Source organism: Moschus berezovskii, chromosome 16 (assembly GCF_049115385.1).
Source record: "Moschus berezovskii isolate FMDL1 chromosome 16, NW_MosBer_1.0, whole genome shotgun sequence".
Classification (NCBI taxonomy): Eukaryota; Metazoa; Chordata; class Mammalia; order Artiodactyla; family Moschidae; genus Moschus; species Moschus berezovskii.
In genome coordinates this window covers 29875618-29892557 of record NC_142475.1, presented here as the reverse complement: position 1 = coordinate 29892557, position 16940 = coordinate 29875618, and the positions used below count along the sequence as shown (strand labels likewise).

Sequence of the window (16940 nt, the reverse complement as noted above, 5' to 3'; positions counted from 1 at the left end):
GTAAAGAATATGCCTGCAATGAAGGAGACCTGGATTTGATCCCTGGGTAGGGAAGATTCCCCTGGAGAAAGGAATGGCTACCCACTCTAGTATTCTTGCATGGAGAATGCCATGGACAGAGGAGCTCGGCAGGCTACAGGCCCTGGGTCATTATAAAAATCAGACATTACTGAGTGACTGGGGCTTCCATGGTGGCTCAGATGGTAAAGAATCTGCCTGCAATGAGGGAGATCTGGTTTTCTTTCCTGGGTTGGGAAGATCCCCTGGAGAAGGGACCAGCTACCCACGCCAGTATTCTGGCCTGTAGAATTCCATGGGTAAAGGAGCCTGGCAGGCCACAGCCCATGGGATCGCAGAAAGCTGACACGACTGAGTGACTGTCACTTCACTCAACTGAGTGACTGAACACACACACACATAGCCATCTTATGATGGGGGACATTTAGAACTGAAGAAATTACTTGATTATCTGTATCACCTAAGTCATTAAGCACAGAATCTGAAACTGAACAGAATGTACTTAAATTTTATTGCTTCCCTAAGTTTTTTATATTATTGAAAGATTTGAGTACACAGACTAACATAGCAAAAGAGTACATGAACTGATGTTTAGGACCCAAAAATTCAAGTAATGATGGTGCATAGAATTCAAGTAATAAACAGTCTCAAATAAGGGTATACAGTTCAAATTAGGGAGACTTAAAAGAGATTTAAGGTTAAAAACAGACAAAGGAAACCTTGATGGGATTTGTGAAAACTGGCTATTTCTTTGTCCCATTGTAATACTCAAAGTGGTTTGATTAATAATGGTCTAGAAAGGTCTGTTCTAGTTATAGAAAATTTAGCACTTGCCAAGTGTGCATCTCTACCAAGGGCAAGGTATAATTTTCAGAGTTGAACAGTTGCATTCAAGGAGTTGGCTTTTGAGGAAACTTCATATTTTAAAACTCAGATTCTTATCATGTGACCAGGTAGTGGTCATATGTGGAAAAAACCAGGGAGAAAAAAGCTATTTATACTTAAGAAGATTGCTGTATGTCTGGCTAATTGCTCTCAGCTCATATTTTGGGCTATTGATGTAACTTTGCTGTGCTTCTGATCTTTGTCCTTATGGATGTTTTTCTTTGACAGATGTTTTCCCTAACGTAAAGTAACTGCTTTTTTCATGTTTGTTTTGTTGTTCCCTAAATTCTCTGCAATGTTTCAAGGATTCATTTGATATAAAATTTGTCTTTCATTCACAAGAGCATATATACCTATTGTGTCTATTACAAAAGTGTCTGTATCCTTAAAGACATATGACATTAATTAGCAAGGTTGTTGGAATCAATTGGAATTCCTTTGGAATGGATGATATAAAAGATAAGGCAGTAGATCCATGGCATCCTTTTTAGATGCTCTTGTTGTAATGAAATTTAATGTATGAGCAGTCATATGGTCTTTTGATCTGACTTAATTCTCAGAATTTATTTAAAAATATTCTTTAAAAAAAAAATAAAAATAAAAATATTCTTGGAGAAACTTCATTAATATTTTCTATACCACTACATCTTTTACAGTATATATGAGTTCCATTTTCTACATGAAAAAAATTTCACTTATAAAACTTTTATTTTTTTATTCTTAACATTTTGGCTTCTCATGATTGATTTTAATGGGCTGTTTGATTTCATCTTGCCTTTTCTTAGCTTTAACAGGAAGGGACCTTTATACATAAGCAAACATCATCAGATTGAGAGAATATTGGGTAATTAATTAAAATTCAAGACAATTTACACTTGCATTAGCATCTGTCTCTGTGCATTATATCAATGCACATGTAGCTAATCTCTTGTAATTGTTCAAAAAGCCAGTAAAATATATATAATTCTAAATATTTGCAATATAAAATGATCTCATTTAGAAAGATGAAGGATTTCATTTGGTTGATGAAAATGCTCCTGCTACTGATGATAGTGGAAGATTGTTTTAGTCACATACAGGCCATTGGCAAATGAGAATCTATAACATGTAAATCAATTAAAGATAATAACATAAACAAGTATATTGACACAATTAGATTTGAGATGCTTAAAGAGAGAGTGATTTGAAGAAGTAGTAAATGAATCTCTGATTAAATGAACGATACCTTTTAATAATGTTTATATGGATTGATCATTTGAAGTAGAATGCTAAAAAGTCAAACATATGTGAAGTCATGATTTGCAGTTGATTTTGGAGTCCAAGAAAATAAAATGTATCACTTCCACTTTTTCCTCTTCTTTTCACCATAATGTGATGGAATCGGATGCCATGATGAATGTTAAATTTTAAACCAGCTTTTTCGCTCCCCTCTTTCACCCTCATCAAGTTCCTTTTCACTTTCTGCCAGTAGAGTGGTAATATCTGCATATCTGAGGTTGTTGATATTTCTCACGGCAAACTTGAATCCAGCTTGTGATTCATCCAGACCAGTATTTTGCAGGATGTGTGCTGCATGTAAGTTAAACTATATCTAGGTTTCCTTTAGCTGTAATGCTGATAAAATTATCTGGTCTATCGTAACCACTGATGGTAGAAGGCATTGTAAACTGTGATTTGTTCTGCAGTAAATAAACATTGAATCAAATTTTAATTTCTTTTACCTCAGTTCATAAATATTTATTTTTATTATCTTGGAGTATTTACTAAAAACTAAATATCCTCTCAGAAAACTCTTTTATTCATTATGTTTTCCAGAGAAATGCACTAGTTCAGAAACAGCTTTCAAAATTTCAGTTTACTCCACTATTTCAAAAGGAATTTGATGAAGAATGACACCTATCCCTTTAGGAATCTAAAATAAATAATTTTATATAATTAACAAATTGTTTTCTTAAAGCTGAGTAAAAGAGCAACTGCCAAACAATTAATTACTCATGTTTAATTTACAACCGATTTATGCAAATGTTGGTTGTAATTAGAAATATAAGTATGTACTTTAAATGCAAATATGAAAGGTTAAGCTAAATTCTTTTGGGGCTGGTACTAATTCTCAGATACAATTATATACCTTTTTCTTCTCTAGTGTTTCAAAGGATGAAATGAATTTCTAGTATTGGAAAAGGTCTTTACACACTCCTGATTTTTCCAGGAAGTACTTAAGCAAAGATAATCAGACTCCTATTTCAAAAGAGATTTGTTCAGCCTTTGCCTCTTTAACAGTGATCATGCAACTTTATTTCTTTGTATTTTCAGCATTATGTGGAGGAGATGTTAGAGGGCCTAGTGGAACAATCTTATCACCTGGTTACCCAGAATTTTATCCAAATTCTCTGAATTGTACATGGACTGTTGATGTAACCCATGGAAAAGGTAATTTGTCTCATGCAATGATAATGGGCTATCTTCTGAATTTTCATTGCATATATTTTTATTTCATTGTCCTTTACAATGTCATTTTGCATGAGCAAAAACAGATCAGTACTAAAATATGCTAATACAAAATTCAATCTGAATAACTGCAGCAGAGGATTATATATACTTTTCTTTAGTATTATAACATGCTCATATGATTTTTTTCAGAATGATAATATATTTATTTATATATTTTAGACTAATGTAATTTGAAATTTTCAGATCAATAAAATCTCAAATAGGATGTCTTTTGTCTTTGGCACAGTGTTAAGAAATTGATTTCAAAAATTCAAAGGGAAATAGATACTCTGAAGTACTGAACTGATTGTAAAGTAAACAGTACATGTTTATATATACTTGTTTTAAAATGGGGATGATTTTTTATTATAACCATATACCCTATATAAATTTATAACTGCCCTAGAAATATTTGTCTCAAATTTTCTGTCAGAACTGCAGTTGGATCTCACGCAGTTGAGTGAAAGTATAAAATTGCACTGTGCTTATAGTAGAGCTTAATAAATGTCCTTTGAACAAATAAATGAAAGTCCTTGTAGTACTAAATATGATTTATTCATGCAATACAACCAAAATATTCAATGCACATTAGCAATATAAGTGGTTTAAGATAATAGCTTGACAGTGGGAAAATGGGCATTCTAAATACCAAAACAAGAACTGATGAAAGTTATTAACCTGAAAATATCGATATGCTAATATTTTAAAAAAGATTTTATTCATGTTAAAAACTGCTTTGGGAAAGTATTATTCTTATTGGCTTTTACTATTACATTGTATATGGACTTCCTGATAGCTCAACTGGTAAAGAATCCACCTGCAATGGATGAGACTCCAGTTTGATTCAGAGAAGGGATAGACTACCCAGTATTCTTGGGCTTCCCTGGTGGTTCAGTCAGTGAAGATCTGTTTGCAATGAGGGATACTTAGGTTCGGTCCCTGGGTTCGGAAGATCCCCTGGAAGAGGGCATGGCAACCCACTCCAGTATTCTAGGCTGGAGAATCCTCAAGGACAAAGGAGCCTGGCAGTCTACATTCCATGGAGTTTAAAGAGTCGGACATAACTGAGCAACAGCACACACGTTACATTGTACTTATTGGCTTTACTATCAAAGATCTAAAAATAAAAAACCCCAAATCCTAGCAATGAGGTGATGTTACAGTTTTAAAAATTAAAGCTTTATTTAAAACATTTGAATCCATTGTGGTTTTTACATAATGTGTTATTTTATTTTATTTTTTAATTTTATTAGAATAGAGTTGCTTTACAATTTTGTATTAATTTCTGCTGTACAATGAGGTGAACTGGTTATACGTATACATATATCCTACATATAAGATCTTTTTTTTAGATTTTTTTTCTCGTTTGGTTCACCACAGATCCTTGAGTTGAGTTGCATGTGCTAAACAGCAGGTTCTCATTAGTTATTTTATACATAGTAGTATATGTATGTCAATCCGATCTCCCAATTTGTCCCACTTCCTCCTCCCCCCACCATTGGTAACCATGTTTGTTGTCTACATTTGCAACTCTATTTCCACTTTGCCAATAAATGAATCTGTACCATTTTTCTAGATTCCACATATAAGAGGTATACAATATTTGTTGTTTTTCTTACTTCACTTTATAAGACAATGCACAACGTTTTTTACACTTCTGTTCAACTATGTGAGATATATTTGCTGTTCTGATAGAATATCTGAGATACAGATGATTAGCCTTTATTGAAATTATACATCCTTTTATTGATGGTGAGGGTAATATAAGGATGGTTCTTTTAATGAAAATTAAATATTATTGAGAAAAAAAATGCTGTAAAAATGAGTATTCTGGTATTTACTGCAGGAATGAAGTGGAAGATTTCACAAACTGTCATTTTTGTTGTTCTCCATAATAGAAGACTATTTGTTGGAAGTTAACCAAAGCATCCTATTATCCCACTGTGTAACAGATTAACGGAGTTTAAAATAAGCTTCCTTGTATTATACAAGAAAATGGAGGGCTACATACTGCTTGCTATGTAAACAGAGGTTTAATTAACACTTAAGGTTTTCTACCTTCAGAGTTGCAAGTGTTAATTAAATCTGTATTTACATGGCATGAAATGCAGATTATGTGCTTTTCTTGTAAGAGCCAACAAAATTTGTTCAAAGTACAACTATTCCGAAGTGTAGTCAAAGTTTTGTGAAGGATAATCTCTTAAAGTTGGGAGAAATTATCAAGGTAATATAGTTAAACTTCTCACCCAGCCCATATGTATACACATAGATACACAAAAACACATCAATATTGCACCCTCAAGGTCAAAATTCATCATAACTATAAACATAACCTAGATATTAATAATATTTTGACTTCAAGCCCAAGTTTTTCATATATTTACATAACAAAAAATACCTTAATAGGACTTTTTGAATTATCACTTTTATGGGACAGTACATGAAGTTGTAACCACTTACTTTTTCTCACTATTCTTCACAACCTCTGCCCTATTAAGATTGTATGTCTTTGCCTGTCCACTTCTACTTCCTGAAATGTCCTTCCAAGGGTTGCTCTTCCACAGAGAGCTGTTCACTTTTGAAGGTCATTGCCTTCAGAAGCATCTGCTAATCCCTCTGACAACCTACCTCTTAAGTTTACGCTCCGATATTGACTTGCATTAATTACTTTCGTAGCTCTTAGCAAAATATTTGAACCTTTAGTTTATGTATCTTTTTCCCTTAGATAGACTATGAGTTATTTACAGTCTTCTCATTTTTTATATTCTATAACTCTTATAGTAGGTTCTTAGTATCATTTTATTGTTTAGATTAATTGCCTTTCATTAGAAGGCCTTATGTTGTTTTCCTGTAGTGAACACAGATTTTATTGCTTAAAACATAATCTGATAAACAAAGGCTTCATTTTTTAAAGTAGTTGACTAGGGTAACATGAGTTGAGTAGTTGAGTAGAGTAACATGAAAACAATTGACTTTCAGGTTGAAGGAGTAAACAGTAAATGATAGCTAAGAGTTGCTGAGCACTTCCTCTGTGAAAGCACTGCACCAAGTCATCCCCTGTATTGTCTTATTTAAACTTTAGGACAACTCTATTAGAATCCATTTTCTCAGATGGAGAAAGTGCATCTCAGAAAGGCTATGCATGTAATACTTGACAGTGGGCTTATTAGCACCATTACCTAACAGAATTTTAAAATTTCCCATGTATTAATTTCAGTACCTATCAGAACAAGCACATTTTTCTAAGAAAAACATGCAGACTGATAGACTGATTTTTTTTTTCTTTTTTGTTCATTTGCTATTTTTCTTATTTTTAATCTCTGACCAAAATCTAATTCACTTTATTTGAACTTCCACTCATGTTAATTTGTAGATTTAGATATCAGTTAATTTAGATGGCAAAGTATCTTCTCTTTGCTACAATGCCATTTTCATTTACATCTGTCAAGTATCAATGCCACATTTATATTGAAGAACTTTTGAGACACTGACTTTCTGGACCCAGTCCTAAAAAAGGCTCATTGTGGAGTGAGAGAGAAAAAGATGTGTTATATTTTGAAAAAGAGTATCATTGTATATTTCAAGTATTTTCCAAGTTGAAATCACTGGCCTATTATGCAATAATAACTCATCATTACTTATATTTTCAGTTTATTTTTGGTCTCATTTTATTTCACTTTTTGCTTTTTTAACAAACAAGTGATAAATAAGGAGTTTGGGATTAACACATACAATAAAATAGATAACAAGGGCTTACTGTATAGCACAGGGACTATATTCAGCATCTTGTAATAATCTATACTGGAAAATAATATGAAAAAGAATACACACAAACATATATCTGAATCACTTTGCTGTATACCTGAAACTAACTAACACAACTTTGTAAATTCAATTTTTTAAAAAAGCAACGAGGACTCCAAAACCATCCATCATTTGGAAATATAAAGTTGATAAATAGCGTTAAGGATGTTATTTTATCATTACCCACTAACTCAGGTTACTGGGTTTTTGCTGAAGCTTTTGGTGATTCTTTTATATCAAATAAGAAAATTTATTAAGCACTTCAAAAGAAAGATGGATGTGATATCATCCTTTATTTCACTTGTTACTTAAATATAGCTTCCCAGGTGGCTCAGTGGTAAAGAAATCTGCCTGCTAATGCAGGAGATGCAGGAGATGTAGGTTTGATCCATGGGTCGGGAAATCCCCTGAAGGAAGACATGGAAACCCACTCTAGTATTCTAGCTTGGAAAATCCCATGTCAGAGGTGTCTGGTGGACTACAATCCATAGAGTCACAAATAGTCAGACACGGCTGAGCAACTGAGCACACACATATGCATAACTTACAAACAGTATAGGATGTGTGTGTGTGTGTGTGTGTGTGTGTGTAACTGTTAGGTTATTACATGCATTTGAGATAGTGTCATTGAACAGTCACATAAGACCACAATGCAATGATATACCATACTCACCAGGACAGAACAAATGAAAAAATAAAAATTTAAACTTTCAAATATTGATGAAGATACAGCTCAGTTGGATTTGTTGATGAAAATGTAAATTGGCATAGCCACTTTGTGAAATAGTATCTATTAAGGCTGAAATATATATATATAAATTTCCCATGAGCCAGTAATTCTACTCCTAGGTATCGATCCAACAGAAATAAGCAAATATGTTCTTCAAAAGACATACTTGAATGCTCATAGCAGTATTTTCTGCATTCAAGGTAAAATGTCAATTACCTAAATAGCCATCAACTTTTGAACAGACGAATGTGTTGTATTCACAAAATGAAATGGATCTCTAAAACAACTTACAATCACACACAAAAGTAGAGATGAAAGAAACTCAGGGGATTCCCAGGAGGCTAAGTGGTAAAAAAAATTCACCTGCAATGCTTGAGATGCGGATTTGATCCCTGGGTCAGAAAGATCTCCTGGAGGAGGAAATGGCAACCCACTCCAGTATTCTTATCTGAAATACCATGGACAGAGGAGCCTGGCAGGTTACAGTCCCTGGGGTGGCAACGAGTTGGACATGACTTCGAGACTGATCACTCATGCTAAAGAACTTAGACCAAAAAGAGTACACCTTATATTAATCCATTATATAAACTACAAGGAGTTGCTGACCACTTTAACATGAGTGGAAGTTCAGATAAAGTGAATTAGATTTTGGTCAGAGACTAAAAATAAAAAAAATAGTCAGAAGAGCAAATGAACAAAAAAGAAAAAAAAATCAGACTATCAGTCAGCATGTTTTTCTTAGAAAAATGTGCTTGTTCTGATATGTACTGAATTAATACGTAAGAAAATTTAAAATTCTGGTAGGTAGTAACAGAGTAGTCTATCCTATTAGAAGTTGAATGAGTGGTTACTTTTGCCAAAACACTTCTATTTAAAAAAGGGTATAAATTTTCCTTGAAATTTTTAGAAAATGCATGTAATTTCTTTTTAGATAGTAATTTAAAAATTTTATTTTCAAGCAGCTTCCAAGACATGACTCATTATAAACCTTATAGAGAAGCTAAAGGAAGCAAGCAAACAGAAAAACTCAAAAGAAAGATATAATAACTATACTACATATTCAGAATATTTTATAGTAGCGCCTTTCATTTTCACAAAAATCTGTTATAAGAGTCCTGATTTTTGTTAGTTTGGTAACTCTGTGTGTTTTACTAATATACTTTATGAGTCTAATTTTCCTCTTTTCCTTATTAGGGGTACAGTTCAACTTCCACACCTTTCATTTGGAAGACCATCATGACTACTTACTGATCACAGAGAATGGCAGTTTTACCCAACCACTGGCACGCCTGACTGGTTCAGAACTTCCTTCAACAATCAATGCTGGTCTCTATGGAAATTTTAGGGCTCAGTTGCGCTTCATTTCTGATTTCTCAATATCATACGAAGGATTCAATATTACATTCTCTGGTAAGAAAATAAGTTTTAAAACTAGAGTTTTAAAAGTATGAAAATAGCTTACGCATGACCAAACAAAGAGAGAAAATGAGACAAAAAAAGATGAAAGCAAAAAAGCTATCTGCCAACAAATTTTAAGGAAAGTTTGGAATGCCTTGAAAATTGACTATAGTAATATATTAAAGGGAACTTTAAAACACTAGCAAAAAAGAAATCAATTCACAAAAATTTACTAGAAATACAATAAATACATTTCTTTAACTTATACTCCTGTAGAATTTTGAGAGGAAAACTTGCTAAAAATGTCAAGTGAACTTAAAATGGAAGCCCTTACATATATGTAAAGGTTTATTTAGTACATTAATGAAATGTGAATTAAACAGTGATATTCTAGTTTTGTGTTTCTGGGAAAAGTCATTGTTTACAGGCCAAGATTAAGATTAATATATTCATTTGGAACTAAATGATCTAGAAGCAAGTTAATTCAGTTATTCTTTTTATTCTAGAATAACCTCTATAGGCAATATTATATCTATAGGCAATATTATAACTTGGATTATAAGGAAAACAAATTATAAGTCCAAACTGAACAAAGAAATATTCTTGTTAGCTCTACTTTTTAGTTAAATGGAATAGTGAAAGAGAATACAGAAACAGTAAGTAAATCTTATGCCAACTTGATAATATTAAATTTACAGTATTACAATTATACATAATTATATTAATAATATATATTACAAATATATAAATAAAATAATAAATACTGACTTTGTTCTTCAGTTGTTATTCCAGTACTTGCATGGAGATGTTTGTCTTCTAAAATAAATTATTTCATAGAGAAGAACAAATGATCATAATCAGTTTTAACCTAAAATGTTAATAAAATAATAGCTCATCAACATGAAGCAATCCCTTTGTTCTCCACTGCAGTTAGGTACTAAGTGTGTGTTCTGGGAATATTTTTAGATAAGCTACTTCTTCTTAAGACTGTATATAAATTATAATATTATGTTTAATTAAATTTAGTCTGTCATACACTGAAGAGTGTTTAAAGATTTATTTTCATGATGTTCATTCATTGCTTGAGTAAATTTTCTTATATAAATCTATAATATACAATTTTCAGTTTGTGGGCAGTCAGTCTTACATAAACTCTTGCTTCTGAAGTCACATATTTTTCACAATATGGATTAATAGAATTCCTCGTATACTACAGGCATAAGAGCCTTTGTCATTTAGACTAAAACCATTAAGCAAATGTCATTTCAAAATGCAAATAATTTCATTCTAAATGCTATTTTGCATTTGAAAATATGACTCTATCATGTCATTAAGTCAAAAATCTAAGGAACAAAATGTTTCCAATACAGAATAAAAAAATACAAGATAAATATCTACATTTCAATATCTACATTTCACAAGGTGACACTTTCTCATCTTTATTTAATTTCACATCTAAGAGTATTTATTATATTATTAGGTCTTTCACAGTTCAGTTCAGTTCATTTCAGTCACTCAGTCATGTCTGACTCTTTGCAACCCTAGAGACTGCAGCATGCCAGGCTTCCCTGTCCATCACCAGCTCCCTGAGCTTGCTCAAACTCACGTCCATCGAGTCGGTGATGCCATCCAACCATCTCATTCTCTGTCGTCCCCTTCTCCTTCTTATTCAGTCTTTCTTTTCAATCCTTCTTCCACTTTTCTCAGCATCAGGGGCCTTTCCAATGAGTCTGTTCTTCGCACCAGGTGACCAAAGTTTTGGAGTTTCAGTTTCAGCTTCAGTTCTTCCAATGAATATCAGGACTGATTTCCTTTAGGACTGACTGGTTTGATCTCCTTGCAGGTCTTTCACAAAAGAAGAAAATTAGGTGTGCCATAGCATATACCCATAATTATATCTGTGTGTGCTCAGTCACCTCAGTCTTGTCTGACTCTTTGGGACCCTATGGACTATAGCCCACCAGGCTCCTCAGTCCATGGGCTTTCCCAGGCAAGAATACTGGAGTGAGTTGCCATGCCCTCCTCCAAGGGATCTTCCCGACCCAGAGATAGAACCCACTTCTGTGTCTCCTGCATCACAGGAGGATTCTTCACCCCTGAGGCACAGGGGGAAGTCCACAGTTATAGGCACTTTTAAAATGTATGGCTGGCCCTGAAATCAAACAGTTTACAAAACACAGAAGTATATCCTTAAAAGTTACTACTGTTTTCTTTGTTTTCCTCTTCATCCAATTACAGAGTATAATCTGGAACCTTGTGAAGATCCTGGAATTCCTCAATATGGTAACCGAATTGGATTTACCTTTGGGGTTGGTGACACTCTGACCTTCTCATGCTCATCAGGTTATCGTCTGGAAGGGACGTCAGAGATCATCTGTCTTGGTGGTGGCCGACGAGTGTGGAGTGCACCTCTGCCAAGGTGTGTGGGTACGTGGTCAGCTGCTTTCATTTGCTTGTATGTGTAGTCACTGTCCATGGAGTTGCATGATTATACACCCTTTTTTTAAAATATGTAATCTGTTGAATTTGTTCATTTATTTCATATTAATTATTTCAATTTTATTTTGACTTGGCAATCTGATATACCACAATTATCTTCTCAACTGCTCCATTCAGCCTACCATGCTTCTAAATTTGTCTTCAGATGATGGGAATAAGGAATGAAGAGATGGTTAAAGAGACAGATAATAGATAGATGATAGAATCATATTTTGAAAGCTTATAGACAAGTGCATTCCTGTATTCTATTAATAGATGGTTTTTCATGATTTCTGACTGAAGTTTTGACAATATTTTAAAACTTAGAATTAACACCTATGAAAGATGATTACAAGGGAAAATAGTAGAGAATTTGAGTTATCAAGGCAAGTATTGCCTCAATATATGCAATCTACAGAATAATATATTATGATAGATGAATTTCGATGGGAATTCATTTCATGTTGTGAGATAAAGAATAGCAATAATTAAAGTATTGAAAATTTGGAGCACCATCTCAACCTTTGGAAATTAATATTTTGACTGACAAAAAGAAAATAATATCTGTAGAGAAATGAAGGACTTTTCACTAGGACTTAAAATCATTTTCTATTTATATAGGAAATAAACAAGAATTTCTTTAGGTGATCACCCATTCAGTGGTTATCAGTATTTAATTTTATAATAGAACAAGATACAAGTGATTTTGCTATTTCAAAAAGCTCTTAAAACTTTCAAATGTATTTAACTTGAATTTAATTATAAATTTGTGGGTCACAAATGTTTGTAAGTTATACTACAGAATCAGGCGAATTTATAGAGCTTTGATCTGTGGTTTAAAACTTTATCCTTCTTTTTCTTATTTTAATGGAGGCAAATTCCCTCTAGATTAAAACATTAATGAAGAAGACGATTCCTTCTGTGACTTACTCCATACATTGCTCACTGTATGGAAAATTGTGGGAATCCTGTGAATCCTTAAATCTAGTAAAACAAAATTGATATTTCAGGTTAATATGGGTCTGAAGGTTTTTATAGTGATGAGATTGTTTTCACAGCCCTTAAGTGTTATATAACAGAGAAACTGATATTTAACAGATGAAATTTCTTTTTCAAATCACAGCTTGTATAGAAATGACACAAGCTACCACAAATACTTAATAATGAGTTGGTGATACTGCCAGAAAAACTTTTCCAGGGAGATATATAGAGTGTAGTCTTTCTGGTTTTGTTTCTGTGTTTAGGGGTTTGTTGTTTTTTTGGGTTTTTTTTTGTTTGTTTGTATTGGTTGGTTTTGTTTTTTCTACTGTTGCCAGATTTGGAATTCCCCTCTATATCTGAATTGTCCCTGTTTCCATTTTCATTTGGTGTGAATATTTTCAAAGGTTAGTTAATGAAAACCTTGGGAATAGAGTGTTTGGCTTTATATTCTGGTCATTTGATACTGGGTTAATTAACTTTTCTAAACTTTATTTTTCTCATCAGCAAAATGGTTGCAACATTACGTTGATGTTAGTTATGAGGGTTAAGAATGATCAGCCATGCTAGTAGACACCCAATACAATTACTGGAATATTGGAGAAGTTCAGAGTTTAGATGTTATAACTCTTATTATATTGAGAATAATCTGCAATGTAGGTTTATTTGGACAAATTTTATTTCTTCTTAGATTCTTTGTAGTTTTCATGTAATATATCTCTAAAGTCAACAAGCCACCAGGGAAGCCCTTCTCTAGCACATACTTGCTTAAAAACATCACTTAGTCCTCAGTGTCGCCAGCCTTATAGAAAGCTTATGTTATAGACAGTGGCCTAATTATGAGTAAGTTATATTCCAAAAATTTGCTTCTGTTTTGGTTATTTGGAATCTAGGTAGTTTTTCCTTGGCACAGGATTACAAACAGGGACATTCCCAGAACAAACAAGAGATGTGTTTTTAAATTTCATATCAAGTGTAAAACTAACATTTACTAAAAAGACTTATGTGTACCTAGGTTACATAAGACTGTTCCTGATTCTGAACAGTAAGGCAACTGATAAAGCAGTTTTTGGAAAATTGCTTTTTGTTTATGTTTTACTTTAATTTTGATTCTATATTTACACTATAAATTGGTTATTGTCTTTCTGTTTCTGTGGGTAGAATTTGTTGAAAAGTATCTTAATTCTAGATGTCAGATGAATAATAAATAGTATATTCATTTAAGGAATTTCTTGAATAACCTCTTAATTTCTGTTTCAAGGTAATATTTTTTAAAAATAACAAAATATAATAACACCATAAGATTGTCTTTAGAGTCTGTAAAGCATTATATCATGTAGTGTCCCATTCCAAAAATCAACCTATGCTTTGAAAGTAGCTTTAGCATAACAATATTATCAGTGAAGCTATGTCTATTAAAAGCTCAAGACTGCACACAAACTCAGGGGCAGAATCATGCCTGTCACAAGTTCTGAGGCGCAGACTTATGCTCCATTTACAACAGCACACTGCTGTCTTTGACTGGAGGCTTCAGTAAAGTTGAGAGGAAATCTGGTCTTAATTATAATTAATATATGGCTTCAGAAAACTCCTTAGGCTATCCTCTATTTTAATCATCTTCTACTGTGACCCATTTATTGAGGTTACTTAAGTGCAGGGAAAGATTTAATTTTAAATTATTTTGTTGAAGTATAGTTGATATACAATCTTATATTAGTCTGAAGTGTACAACATAGTGATTCAACATTTCTATACATTATGGATTAATTATCATGATAAGTCTAGTAACCATCTGCCACCATACAGTTACTGCAGTATTCCTTATGCTGTACATTATATCCCTGTGACTTATTTATTTTATAATTGGAAGTTTGTACCTCTTAAACCCTTTCACTTATCTTATTAAACCCCCATTCCCTCACCTCTGGCAGCCACCAATTTGTTCTTTGTATGTATGAGTCTGTTTCTGTTTCAATTTGTTTGTTTTTTAGATTCCACGTATAAGGGACATTATACAGTCATTGTCCTTTTCTCTCTTGATTTATTTCACTTACCTTAATATCCATACTATCCCAAGTGCAGGGGAATTTGTAGAAGCAGGAAACGAATCTTGATAGCATTTGAGATCACAAAACTCACCACTGAGTGGGTGTTACAGGGTTTCTTCTCCCTAAGGAGTGGTGTCTGTTGAAGGCACATAGTTTATATTTACATTTCATTCTTTCCTAAGTTATGTGATCTTTGGAAAGTTGTTCAGATCTCTTTCCTGCCAAGATTTCTCAAATGTGATGTTTTCTGAAATATGATAATTACATCCATACTGCAAGATAGTTTATAGCTCTAAGAAATAAAAGACATGTAAATCACCTAATGTACCACTCAATAAGTGACACTTGCTCAACTAACCTCAGTCCCTTTTCCTTGTGCCTACAACTATCTCCACCACCTTATAGTCAGTTCTCCTAAGGGTCATGATAACTGATAGCAGTGAAGAGTAATTTTCACCAACCAGCAGGAGAGGAAAGAGAAGGAAAGGAGGAGATGAAAAAGTTTTACTATGCTATCAGCAGCTTAGTACTTCACACACATAATCCTATTTACTACTTAGTGATCAAGAGGAAAGCTTTAACTTTTAAAGAAATACATATATATATATACTTATGTTTTCCATTTTGAATAAACTAAAAATAATTAACATGTAAAATGATATTTCAGTGGATATATTTTATACTTAAGTGATTATCCTGGTGATCCATGTTTCTGTGAAAATCGTCACATATTTTAAGCAAATATCTAAAAGCAAAAAAAAAAAAAGAAAGAAAGAAAGGTGTAAAATAATGTGATTACTTTGAAAATAAGAAACACTGACTTGTTTGTGGTCAAAAAACATTTGATTTCCCTTTCTAAAATACACATTACAAAAAAAGCTAAAAAGAAACAAACAAAAAACCTGGTAGTTCCCTTGTCATCTTTCTAGATAAAAAAAGAAAAAAAACTTACATGTCTTCATTTAGCTTCCAAACATACCAGGAACCATGCCAGGTCATGTTGCAAATAAACAAGGACCTAATGGAAGTATTTTGTTTTGGAAAGTTAATTTCTCACTTGACAGCTGAGAAAATGTTGTTACAGAAACATTGTAAGTAATGAATGAGTGGAAGGTTATGCCAGAAACCCAGAAACCAAGTCTCAAACTTTTTAGATCAGTGCTGTGGTTGAAACCGTTTGCCTAAGATTGGGACTTGAAGCCATGTGTGGGGACTCAAACCCTGCCAAAACCTTGGCTTGGATTGAACCCACACTGCGGGTACTGGAACCCTGCCAAAGCTCAATTTGGGACTCTAACCCACATGGCCAGGAATCAAACCTGGCCAAAACTCAGTTTGAGACTTGAACCACAATCTTTCATCATCTGATGTCTGGACTTACTGAAACTCATTTTCTTTGATCTCAGCACAGAAGGAATTCAAAGTGATAAGCAAGAGGTAGATTTATTAATATAGGATGCTTGTAAGAGATGCAGGGAGCTCTGCCCTGAGGACTCAGTGGGCTACAATTTATAAGGGAAAGAAAGGGAGGGAAAAAGACTGCCTTCTTCAGGTAGATATAGATACAGAGGTAAGGCATGCATCATTAGCTCCTCCTTCATTAGCTCCTCCTTGATATTAGTCAGGAAAGTGTCTGACCCTATGAGGTCAAACTAGGATTATCAAATTTGTAAAAGACAGGCCTTCCATCTAGTGGCCTGGGGTATATCTTGTGGTTTTGTTTATGGTTTTATAACTAAGCAAGTCTGCTTCATTGAATAATGTTCCAGTAGCTTTCTTGATCTCTCATTGACTTATAAAGGCCTCCCAAAGTTTCTTAGGCTTCCTTCTCTATCTGTAGTCTCCTATGCTATCTAGGGCTGGAAGAAGCACAAACTGGAATCAAGATTGCTGGGAGAAATATCAATAACCTCAGATATGCAGATGACACCACCCTTATGGCAGAAAGTGAAGAGGAACTAAAAAGCCTCTTGATGAAAGTGAAAGAGGAGAGTGAAAAGGTTGGCTTGAAGCTCAACATTCAGAAAACAAAGATCATGGCATCTGGTCCCATCACTTCTTGGGAAATAGATGGGAAAACAGTGGAAACAGTGTTAGATTTAATTTTGGGG

The 16940-nt window shown here is 33.4% G+C and overlaps 1 protein-coding gene across 4 annotated transcripts in view; it reads left to right on the top strand.

Moving 5' to 3' along the window:
- CSMD3 (CUB and Sushi multiple domains 3) overlaps positions 1-16940 on the top strand; it is a 1369436-nt gene that overhangs the window by 900078 nt on the left and 452418 nt on the right. For all 4 annotated transcript variants that reach the window (XM_088844606.1, XM_088844605.1, XM_088844604.1 and 1 more), the window contains 3 exons: positions 3217-3333; positions 9122-9337; positions 11564-11752. In XM_088844606.1, coding sequence (XP_088700732.1) covers positions 3217-3333; positions 9122-9337; positions 11564-11752 — 522 coding nt within the window. The remainder of the gene's footprint in view (positions 1-3216; positions 3334-9121; positions 9338-11563; positions 11753-16940) is intronic.